The sequence below is a fragment of the Pelecanus crispus genome, chromosome 3, assembly GCF_030463565.1.
Source record: "Pelecanus crispus isolate bPelCri1 chromosome 3, bPelCri1.pri, whole genome shotgun sequence".
Classification (NCBI taxonomy): Eukaryota; Metazoa; Chordata; class Aves; order Pelecaniformes; family Pelecanidae; genus Pelecanus; species Pelecanus crispus.
Window position 1 is genome coordinate 48,870,680 of NC_134645.1, and position 12,786 is coordinate 48,883,465.

At 39.8% G+C, this 12,786-nt stretch overlaps 1 protein-coding gene across 1 annotated transcript in view; it reads right to left on the minus strand.

Moving 5' to 3' along the window:
• Positions 1-418: 418 nt before the first annotated feature.
• The window catches only part of LOC104037275 (visual pigment-like receptor peropsin), a 28,490-nt gene continuing 16,122 nt past the window's right edge, over positions 419-12,786 (minus strand). The window contains exons 3-6 of the mRNA XM_009491162.1: positions 6,891-6,990; positions 4,599-4,703; positions 1,528-1,751; positions 419-859 (exon numbers count right to left, since the gene is read on the minus strand). Coding sequence (XP_009489437.1) covers positions 419-859; positions 1,528-1,751; positions 4,599-4,703; positions 6,891-6,990 — 870 coding nt within the window. The remainder of the gene's footprint in view (positions 860-1,527; positions 1,752-4,598; positions 4,704-6,890; positions 6,991-12,786) is intronic.

Genomic DNA, 12,786 nt, shown 5'->3' on the forward strand with positions numbered 1-12,786 from the left:
CTACAGCCTGGGCTGCGCAGCACCACAGAGCTAAAATGATCCTCTATGGCTGGGACTGTTGAAAAGAAAAATACATATCTGGAAATGCAATCTCCTAATTAATAACATTTGGATAGGAACATATTAGTTATCTTTGCTAGCTAATGCCTGCTCTTCACAAGTCAGTCTTCCTGCATGCATGTGAAAATCAAATGTTTCTGGCACTGGGTGTGCTGCCCACATTGTAATGTGCTTCGTAGCTTTTTGTACCTACATAGAAGGAAAATATCACTTTACCATCTGATTTGCTTGAGTTATATAGTATTCAGTGCTATAGCAAGAAACAGATGGACTGGGAATTAGGAAATCACTCAAGCGCTGATCTGAAGAGGGTCTTCCTGAATACAAAGTGGGTGCATGTGCTAAGTGGCCACAAAACTTACAGTCTATCGCATTCAATATCAGGGTTATTAGATGGTGTATCAAGTATACCAAAATATACTTCTTTGTTTGCTGGAGGTGGGGTATTGGTTGGACTTCCCACCCCAGAATCAGGGCTTGGTGCAGGGTGCATTTCTGCGGCATACTTCTCTTCTTTCTGAGAAGGCTCTTGTTGTTTTTGTTTGAGGTTTTTGAAACGTTTGAGCTTCACAGGGTCCTTGACTTCCTTGGCACAATGGAACAAGATGAAAATGTCCCTCCGAAATTTGGAGCTCATTCCAAAGTAGATAATGGGATTGTAGAAGCTGGCAGACTTAGCAAACAAACTGGCAAGGATGCTGGTAAGATTGGGCACGGGGTGACCATAGGCAGACCATATAGAGATGACAGCGTATGGTGACCAGGCAATAATGAAGGCTGTGCATATGACAATAGAAACCTACAAGACAGAAGAAGAATAGTCTTAAATCTATTCTGGAAGACTACATCAGGGAAGCAATACACTGGGAATAGTAGCTTGGACACTTGGCTGGAAGGAAAACATTCAGATTATCCTGAGGGTATGGCTCACAGGAGAGTACAGACAAGCAAAATGTTAGCTTTGATGGAGCCAGGCAGACCTAGAAGCTATATATCTAATTTTGGCGTGGTGGTGTGCTTGAGCAATGCCTCATCTAATGGAATGAAAATAGCTACAGTGCCCTGTATGTTTATATGAATTAAGAGGGTTTCGGGTAGACTTAAGGCAATGGTAAGTAAATTGAAAGGTCCACTGTAACTTCTGTGTGTGCTCAGAAGTAATGTAACTTCTGAAAGAAAAGAGCATATGCCAAACAAAACTTTTGTTTTTGTGCGGTATAACCCACTCCAATTATATTTAGATTATTTTTCACATGTGAGGTAGCACCGATATTTTAGCCAACTGATGGGGTAGGAGTTTCATACAATCCTCATATTCTTCACTGAGTTCAGACTCTGTCACTAGAGATTGTAGAGAAATAAAATGCAGCTGATTAATTTTGTTCTCTTCTGTTCTAGTTGGGAGCAATTTTCGGAAAGACAGATTTCATCAAGATAAATCCCACCCAACACGAAACCCAAACTCACCCTGGTGACATCCCGCTCCATTCTCCTCTGTCTGTCTGTGGGATCACCCAGTCCTGTTAATGCATGGCTTAGCTTGACAGTATTGATAATCGACACATATGAGAAGACCATGACTGTTACAGGTAGGAAAAAACAGCAGATAAAAATGGAGACAATATAGGACTTGTAGATTGTAGAGAAGTTGGCTTTTGCCCAGTCTATCTCACATGTGCCATACATGCGATCTGGAAAGCAAAAATAAGTTGGTTAGCTATTTATCAGTTCAAATACTGTATTTTTCTTCTTCTAAGCATGAAAGAATGGACAATCTTTCTGATTTAATGAGCTGTGACATAATATCCTACATAAACAAATTTTCAAGACCAGCTTGTGATAACTGTGAAAATAAAATGGGTATTCATTCAGTAGGTTTGATACTTCTGAGTGTTATCTACTCTTATTTGTCATAATCTTCTACACAGAAACTTCCTAAGATGAGCACTGTAACAGCATAACAAGCAATTGTAAAGAGACAATACGCTGAATGTGAAAACTCGCTACTTACATAGCAAAGCGGGAAATAAAAATATTGAGGTTTTTTTAATAGAAACAAAAAGGCAAGGAAATTTTTACTGTAGTGAGAGCCATGAAAGCAAATTGATACAGCTAATAATAAAGATTATGGGAAGATGAAACACATAAATGCTTAGAAAGATATGAGACCTTTTATTAAATGGGAAGCATACAGTTCTGCAACTACAAAGGAGCGGCAGGCTCTTAAAAATGAATTTAGGCAGATTGTGGGATCTGCAGCTAGTGGGATTTACAAAAGGACACTAGCTGATCAGGTACTTAAGGGAAAAGCAGTGGGAATAAGGCGTAGTCTCTACTTAAATACTTTTATGAATAACAGTTGACTTCTTTAGACCCTCTGATGTGTGCAAATGTGTCCTCATATAAAACGTAATTCAATAGCATTAGAGGTTTTCTATAGAGTGTGAATTGTTGATTTTTCTTTTTAATGGAAAAAGCTGGGTTTTTTTCTGAAAGCTATGGCAGCAAATTAAATTATAAATAAATGAAGCATGAACCAAAATTAGGTAAGTCAAGTATTAACAAGTCCTGGAGATACAATACAGGTGAAGCCTGCATGATTTAGCAACAGATCTCTCCCTGACATACAGTGATAATTCTGAAGAAGAAAAAAATCCCTTAATTCCTCACAGGTGATAGGAGGTTTAGACAGGAAGAATTAAACGAGCAAAAGATTAAAATCTCTTTTATGATTCTCATCAAAAAGAGCTTGGTATTTTTAACACCAAAAGCTCTAGGTGTTGCTGTCTGGATGTGTTCAGTAATAGAAATAGATTTTTGTCTCCTTTGCCTTTTTCATCAGTATACCCCAAGATTCAAAAAGATAGCCATAAAATCTGGCTTAATTCCAGCTTTCTGGTTTGTGAAAAGTTTTCACTGAAAAAAGAAAGTAGCCTCCAGATGACTTGAAAAGAAAATCCTGCAGATTTCCAGTGAGTCAGAATTCAGACTTGTGTTTCCCCCCTCTGCAGAGACACTGGCAAGTGACATTTCCAAAATTCAGCAGGGTCCTGGGGACCCCTGCAGCTGCTGTGTGGAAGTGAGAGGTCCGAGGCAGCCAGGTGCAATGTGCTGCGGTCTGCCGGCACCCGCTGCCTGCTGCCGGACTTGCCATTGCTGGGCTCCCACATCTCCATGGGTGCCCTCAGTGGAACTATGTTTAGAGTCAGATAGCCCAGGAACCTGAAACCGCTGTGATTGTCAGTAGGGAAAAGTGGTCCTAGAAGTGGTCTTGAAGACCACTGTTAAGGAATTCAACCCAAAGTACAAATAGGATCCATGGGGGCCACTTGGATGCCCTGACAAGGCAGTGATGCCCAAGAAGTTCCTGGCTCCAGTTTAAGGCCAAAAAGGGACATCAGAAATCCTTCTACAAATGATAAGCTAGTAAGATAAATGTAAAAAGAAAACAGATCACCAGAAGATACACAGAAAAGGACCAGTCCAAATCCCCCCAAATTTATGACATATCCAGGGTGCAAAAACGTGACATAAAATCAGAACAGTCTAATAAGCAGTTTGGTTTTGTCTCAAACAAAAGATCCATTGAGCCTAATATCCTGGTAATGTTTTGGTTTGGGAAGAATAGAAGATTTAACCAATCACAAAAATGGATGCTTTCCTCATACCCTTTCCTCAAGGGTCCAGAGATACTTCAAAGCTTACGTATTTAATAAGTAAGGATATATTCACATAGCTGCTTTAATAAGTCTTCATAGATTTCATGACTTCTCAAAGGATGCAGATGCCTACAGGATCCAGGCAGAAAGCTGCTGGACAATTTCAGGCACATGATTTCAATTGTTAGGACTCCCGTATCATTACCATTTGTTCCTGGAGATTGGTTTTGTTAAATTTTTGGAGAGTAAATTTGAGACAATTTCTCCAACTTTTCCCCATGGAGGAATTTTCTGGTTTGGGAGTGTCTCTTAGCCATTGAATTACCACAGTGTTCACTATTCAAAATTTTTCCTTTTTCTCCCCCTCCTTTTTTGCTATGGTCTTATCTTGTCCCCTAATCACTTCTTGGACTGACAAACTTTCTGACATCTTTTTCTTCTTCTGCTATGTTAGTTTTCATATTTTCAACAAACGGTTTCACCAAATCTTTCTGGCTTGTCTTATTATAGTTTCAGATTTAACTTGCTGGAACTTGTCTTCTTTTCTAGCTTCCTAATCTTGACAGTTTTTGAAGGATGTCTTTTGATCGTTTCCTTTATCTCATTGCTTAACCATGCCAAATATTTCTGGCCTCTCTTTTTTCATAGGTAATATGCACTTGGCCCAAGTCTTTCTTGTGATATCTTAAAAAAAAATCTCCTTATAGCTGATACCAAAGCAGGCAACATTCTGCTTGTACGTCATGCATGATGAATGATTTTCTCAGTTCCACTGCTAATCGGTCTGGTTTATCACAAACAGCAAGAAAGAAAGGTAAGTATCTTTGTTCAGTTAAGTGGAGAGATGCCAAATAAGTACAACTGAAAGATACCTGTTACCTGTATAACTGCCCCAGCCAAATAATGGAGCTGCTGACCAGAAGAAAGCTGCTACCCAAATGAGAACCAGAGCCACTGTCATACTGCTGTTGCTGATACAGTGACCTGCAATGGCATGATTTAGTCAGAAAATAATATCTGGAAAGGCAAACATATCTCTGAAATCTAAATGCACTCTGATACCAACAGCTAATAAGGTAAATACAGCTATTTAAAAAAATATGAAGGCAAAAAAAAATGCATATTCATAAGAAAAGCTTGAACTTGAAAGCATCTGTCAGGCTTGTGTTCAAGACTCAAGACCATTTGTGAACAGTGGAAATGAATGGCTTCCAAGCAGGAGACAATGCATTTGATGAGCACTGTGGAATTAGCAAATCCTGTGTTAGACTTACGTTTTCCAATTTTGTAAAAAGCGGGAAACAGTTGTATGTTAAATTAAATAATGTTACATAGAAACAAACAAGATAAGTCTAAATTCAGAGTATTTTCTTATTCACTTCAAGGTTTTCCCTGTTAAAAAGGAGAAAATACATTAGATGCTCAAACTACATCAGCCATTCAGTACAAATTATTTAATCTGTCCTGCTGTTGCCATACATTGTGGTTATTTCTTTGTTTATGTGGGAAATATTTGTGGATCCACCAATCTCTGTTCCTCAACATTTCTGTAAAGTTATACCGGCTACTTGCTCAGATTTCCTCAGGAGGCAAACATAAATTATGTACACCCTCAGGTGAATGCATGATACAGCTTTGCAAAAGAGAAACGTGGGTTTTAAAAATGACTGACTTCATAATATGTAATGAATGTAAGATGTAGAATACATCACAGCCAAATTCTAGCAGCTCCAACAGCAGTTTGTGTTGAAAATTAACTTGAACAAGTCTATCATTACAATAAACTACAGAACTTCCTGTGGAAAAAAGACCTCCCTGCAGAAGTTCTTTTCACAGCTAATACTACTCATGCTGTTAGAGAGAAAAACTCATATGATGCATCCAGTGTATTTATGCATGCTTTACCCACAGACACGAATAGGTTCCTGCCTGAAAGATGGTGCAAGCCAGTCATAACAAAGGCATGAAAATTGATAATACATTATCTAAGGATGGGTGAGAGGAAGACAGGGGGAATTTATGGAAGATGTAGGTATAAAGAAGAGAGATTATATAAGGCTCTCAGTGGAAGTCAAAGTTTTCAGCAGGCAGGAGGTCCAGGATGAATGGTAAGGAAAGGTTTCTACTGATCCTGTGAAATGGTGTGCCTGGGGTGAGTGTGGTGATGTGAAGAGGCATAAAGGGAAAGGGGCAGGTGATGTTTATAGACACTTGCTGATGAGGGCTTCACAGGGCAGGAAATGTGTAAAGGATTTCAGACCAGAGTTGTACAGTGGGACACTTGCATGCCTTTACAGAGGCATTTATACCAAAGGTTAATAAAACAATTAAATTTAAAAAAAAAAAAAAACAACAGAAAGAGCATAAAAGTTTTCTAGCACTGGAGAGATCAATGAACAGTGGTGGTCTGAGATATTCAGGTTACAGATCAACGGGGCACTAGAGAAGGAAGAAGTGTGGGTGCGAGGCTCTGGTGATGATGCTTTGCAGTTCTGGGAGACAGGCAGAAGACGGGGACCATCTGGGCAGAGTCAGGTCATGGTCAGTTCTGGGGATGGCAGGAGTAATTTTCATCTCCTGTGGTATGAAACTGTCCACTGGAGAGGCATGTGGGGATGGCAGGCTGAGCAGTGCTACAAAAGCTGGAGGCAAGATGTGCAGACGGAATGTTCCCAGCACCATCTAAAGCAGTCCACAATGCCTGCTGTGCGCAGACCCTGGCAAAACACCCTGAAGAGTGAAAATGTTTGTATGTAGGGCAGCATTCCAAACCAAGGATCTTATCAACAACTGAAAACTTCCCAAACATCATCTCATAAAAGACGAAATTCGTTGGCTTACAGTGAGATCCAGACAATGATATATGTATGTATCACTTAGGAGTCATTTAAGTCACATTTTGGAGAACACAGAGGGTCAGAAGGACCTGTGGTACCTTTGGCACAAGGGTGAATTTAGCCTGTGGTGACCGAAGTGTACTAGTAATAATTTGGCTCTTATTTGGGTTAACCCTGAAGGATTCTATGCAAACATGTTTGTTAAGTAAATGACTGTGTTATGTTCTAGTTTCCAATGCATCTAGTTTATATTTGATATAGCCTGTGACTGAAAGAAATACAGATTTGCACCAGGTTCAATGAAGGCAGAACTGGACTTGCCTTTATTTCTTACCTCTCTCAGGATGGCAGCCCTTGATGTAGCGAGTCACACTGATTACTGTAAGGGTATTAATGCTAGCCAGACCAAAGAGAAGTGTCAAGAAGCCATCAACCTGAAAAACAAAGCAGGGCAGGATGTTCTTTTACTGCAGAGAGCCAAAGGGGAAAAGAACACAGGAATTGCTCCTGTCATTTTCATGTTAATGGTCTCGAAAGTTTTTCAAGAAACCCAACTAACAGGGAAATATTATAAAATGTCAGGTACAGTTAACTTCTATAGGATCAGTGAGCAAGTAAATGTTCAAAAATTATGTAAGTGCTCTGCCATGTACCTAAAATAAACAAGCAAACACACTTTTACACCTATGCCTCCCTGAAATGACTTGCCAAATGAAGGAGAAAAAGCTTGAACTGAAAAGAAGAAAACCCTGAATAGGCAAAAATACACTGGATGCAGCTGCCCTGCTTAGGCAGAACAAACATGCGAACTGAACCCGTGAAGTTTAGGCCAAAGAGTGAAGAACGTAGGAGGTAATGGGCTTGGCTGACTGAAAAAAGCTTTTTAAAAAATTAAATAAATCCATCCAAAGCTAATTCATTCCAATAGATTGAGTCTCAACGTTGGTGCTACTGCTTGCCTGCTATTTATTAAGCCCTGATCCTCACCACCTCTGACTGACGCAAGCAGAGCCGTACGGCTGTGTAGGCTCCCGCTGATGGCAGTGTCTCAGCGATACACACACACAGGATGGTTACAACTCTACTAGCTTCACTTATGGGTACAGGAAGGAAGTTGTTGCTGAGTGTAGTGGAGATGGATGTAGCCATCTGCTGGGGACCGCTATGTAGCTGGGAAACGATCCAGGCAAAACGTTGAAGGCAGTTCTTTTTTTGAAAGCTTACAATGATACACCAAAGCAGAGGAGCTCTTGGAGTTGCCAGTTTTACACTGAGTGAAGCAGGAATATTAAGCAAGTGTCTCTGGACTGTAACTTGGCATTCAAGTGGTAAAATTAACGGCAGAAAGGCACATCGTTATTTTACGTGAACAAACTCTGTGTGAATGAGCCCAACTCCCATGGACTTCAGTTTATCCCAGCACTGAATCTGGGGCTTTAATACAGGCTCAAAGGTGAGACCATGGCAGACTGTATAAATTAAATTGGGTGAAGGGTTAGGAAAGGGCTGCTTCATCATTTCTTTCACTGGTGGTTTTTCTTGCTACCAATGCCCTTATATTGACACTGTATACTTCTTAATGCCAACTTTTACAAACGCAGCACATTTTAAGTGCATGCAAGACTTGCTACTAGAACAATCTACATCCACCTGTGCTCCACTTACAATCAGTTCATGCTTGGTATATAAATGCAACCATGTTTACACCAGGAAACAAACTTCCTTGGATGTCTTAGCTACTTGCTAGAAGCTGCACTTGGCTGAATTTGGCCCACTGTGTGCTGTGGAGATTGGTGAAATACAAGGATATGCAAATGTGTTCTGCATGTCATTAGCCTTAGTGATGCAAACAGCTGCCACTTCTCCATTTGTTCTAACAACGATGCTTCATAGGTGCAGAAGACAGCATGGCCAATGGCTACTAAGAAACCAGGCAGCATAAACTTAAGCAATTGCATTAGTTATTAGATTAGAAAGGAAGCAGTATTTCAGCAATGATGGAAATAAACACTTTGAAATTATGTCTAAAGAGCTATGAGACTGAGTACTAAAGTAGGAGGACAAGCTTCTTAGTGTGTATCACAGCCCTCCTATGCTGAAACTGGTTGAGTTTTTCTGAAATACACCAGTGTATGTTACATCACCTGCAGATGTGACCATTATTCTTCCACGCCCCGTCCCTGACGTCAGACCAAAGGGAGACAATTATATTAAGTGATCAGTTCAAACAGCCCTTGAGCACACAAGGGAGGAAAGTGGGTCTAAAAATACACCAATACACCCTTGCCCTTTACCATTTAAGATGAAGCTCTGTCACCATAAGAAAGAACAAGCCAAAATATTTTCTTTGGAGTGGTGCCTTGCTAAAAAAATGCACATTTACCTAAATCAGCATAGTTCATAGGACTGAGCCATTGTCAGTGCCATGTGTCATCTTTGTGCTATTTCATAACAGCATTTCAGCACATCAAAATACTGTTGCTCCTGCTACTGTGGGGGCTATCATCAGAGATTTGACCAGGGTCATACGGTTAGTAAGTGGCTAAAGTGGCAGCAGTCTCCCGTGGGCAGCTGTGCTAACTGCCCCTGTGCTGGTCAGAGGCACGGAGGTTCAGGAACAGGTGACAGGGTGAAATGCCAAGGAGGAGAGGGAGCTCTGGGGATTACAAGAGTGCCATGATTAAATGAATAAAGGAGACGAATGAGGTGGCTCTCAAGCTGCAGAACAGCCCATACAGAGGCCATGGCATCTGGAACATTAAAACAGGAGAGAGCATCCAACAGGGTTAGGGCTGCTTTGGGAGTAGGATCCTTAAACGAGTATTGTCCTTGTCAAACTTCTATCAGTGACGAGTTAGCTCTTGACCCTAGCTACGCATATGACATTTCCCAGAAAGTCTATCGATTCTGCAATACTTTTATATTGGTGTCACTTAGACATATGTCTTCAGAAGAAAATGAGGGATCTTATTCTAGCTGTAGCCAACCTACTTCAAAAGCATACACCTACTGGATATGGAAGAAAGATCTCTGCTACTTTTTCTGCTCCTGAAAAGATAACACTGACTGTAGGTAGCAACCAAAGTGACTGCTTGGAACCCAAAGTAGTTAGCAACAGAAAAACTGCTTTAGCATAATCCCAATTTCTATAGGCAGAGATATTAACATATGTAGGTAACAAAAATATATGCTATTCTCAGTTTTCTGCACCTTTAAAGATATATGGAATGACAGCCAAGGAAATACTAGAATAGTAGATAACATTTAATTCCTTTGGAACATTGATGCTCTTCCCCTTCCCTGCTTCTGGTTTTCCTTTTCTTTTATCCTAGCCCCTAGCCAGCTCCTTCCTTCCACAGTCATAATATTTCTTCCATTTCTGTGTAATGCAATTTTGTTCTTCTTATTATTAATTATGATCAAATAGCAGCAGTGTTAATAGGCAATAGTGCATTCTGACATAAATGCGAAGTTGATTGTGTGGTAATTTTGATCTACCAGCTTTCTTTTTTACCCATTAAGAAACAGGATTAGACTAGCAGTTTTAAAAGCTTTTCTCTCAGTGCTATACCAATATTACTCCCTCGGCTATATAGATACTCACAGAACTTGCTCATTATCTTTATGTTGCCTGGAAGCTAAGACGCAACTGAAGAAAAGGCCGTGTTTATTCTGCTTTGTTCTTGTGTCTGATTTTAAATCTCACCAGTTCTTGGTGTACTGTTTACAACCCACAATATATAAAGCTCCTACTGCATGCAAATTCGTTTCTTAAGCTTTGCTTCAACACAGGGAGAGTCAGGAATCCCCAGTGCACTATCAAATTTTTAGCTATGAGCTTGGGTGTGCCCCACTTTTGCTACCTTTAATACTTATGCATCACTACTGAATTCATAAGGGTTATCTTCATTTAAAGCAGAGTAAAATATAACCTATTGTTCTTATTATTGGATTAATCAAGCTTTAATGGCACAAAAGCAGATTGCCAAAATAGCTATTACATTTCAGTTTAGGCTGAAACATTGATCTCACCAGCCAGAAAGGCTGCATCACTCCCTCCTCTGGCCAACTGGTGAATCTGTTGCAATTTCCTGAAGTCCATTTGTTTCCCTTCAGAACCACAATGTCCTGTCTTACTCTTCTATTAAATAAGATATAATGAATATGTAAATAAAAAGATAAACTTTAAACAGGGATTATTTGTCCATTGCATATATTTAAAGTCATCACAATAAGCCCTCTCAGAATATTATTTTGAATACAGATCATGTTATTCCAAGAGCATAATGTAAATAGATAATGGCAATAAACGTCCTTCAACCTCAGGAGACAAAAAAGGATCTAAATCAATCTTTAAGAAATACATTTGGAAAAACAATTGTAGGTACCTTTGATTAGAGTATATTTTAAAATTTAACAAGTTCTTAAGGTTTGCAGTCAGTGAGAAAATATTCCACTCAAGTCTGATGACAACATAATGTCACCATCCTTCCAATATATCAATAATGTGTCAACCAGACTATAGTAACTCTTCTGTCAAATGGAAGAACTACCAAGGTTCGTAATCAAAATCAGTCTTCACAGGAGACTGCTTAAAACTCTCAATGCATAGTGTTCCTAAAGCACTCAAAGTGCTTCTTTAAGATTTACAGGAAGTGAAAGAGACTCATCCTTTACCACAGTTTCCACAACATCTTTTGCTCATGCAACATTTCTCTGCTATGGTTGCATTCTGCCTTTTAAAATGTCCCAGCAGGCTTCAAGGGTAGCTCTTCTTACAGGTGATTGCATCAACCCAAGCCATTATAGATCTCTGACACAAACAGCACTTCATTTACTAATAAACAATGAGAACTGATATGCTACAGGATTAGATAGTTTAGACACTCAGTATTTTGCATTCACCAAGTGATTAAACCTTTCTGTTCATGGCAAATATTTTAAAGATAGGAAAAATATGAATGCAATATTTAGGCTATACAATTATGTGTACAGATATGTAATTATACTAACTGTACTATATTGTTAAATGTACATTTAGTGCCAGCTATGCAGGTCAGGTTTTGGCTTTAGTAATGTTAGGGAATCCAGAATAAATCTACTTGTTTGCTTGTAGTTATTTTAGGATTATATACTGGGTTAACCAAATGAGGGCCAACGTATATTTACTTTGGTCTGACTTTTAGCTATTAGACTTGTAGCCCTCTCAGCTCACAATTTATACTTATAGTAGTACATGCCGCTATCAAAGAGCATGGTTGTGAATGTAACAACCCCACCAAGTGCAGCTCATTTAACAAATAGAAATTTCTTTCAGAATTTCCTTACACAGCCTCATCAGATTATAAGCTTACTTCAAGTACCCCATCTCCACATGCTTGGGAGCACCTGCTTTCTAGCTCTGCGTTGATGCTGTGGGACCATGGTAGGTTTCATGTCTCTCCCATCCACCCATGAAGAATGAATGGGGAGGAAGAAACCAAGCATGTAGCTCATACCACCCGATGATCCAGATTCAGTGGAAAGATTCCCACCTTCAGGTTAAATCCTGTATTGCCATTGTCCTTCTGTGAATTACTGTACAAGGAAATTAAGAAGCATTAGATGGGAAACTCTAGCATTGCCCTCTGAGAACATCCATGCTACACTGTGTAAAACTCTTTTCAGTGGGCCTGAGCCAAAACTCATCTCCACTTTGGTGATGTTAATTCAGAGCCTACTTGTTTATTGCTAGCAGCACCATTAATATAAATAAACAAATACACAGACAGATAAAGGAGGATAACAGCTCATGAGTCACCCATCTCATCTTTACATTCCCACAGAAAGCAAGACTTGGCTTTGTAGCCTGTGGTGATCCTACCCCAATAACTAAGAACCATTAACATCAGATTAAAGTCATGCTTTTATTTTCAAAATAAAGAAGTACTACCTTTGCCTATTCAAATATCATGGTAAATGTTTCTGGAGGCTTACACATGTCTCAAGGGAAGCAGAGGTCCCACAGACTGTTCATGGGCTCTACCAGGACAGCCCAGAGATTACAAGTGACCCTCCACATACTCCAAAGTACAATCGTCTGTGCTGTTTCCCAGCAAGAAGGAAACGTAGCCACCATCAGGTTAATACAAGGTCATCTCTGATTGCTGGCTGAATGCCCACCAGTAGAGTTATTCTTCTGCTCTTAAAGCTCCTAGGCACAAGGCAGGGCAGGTTAGTGATGGTACCAG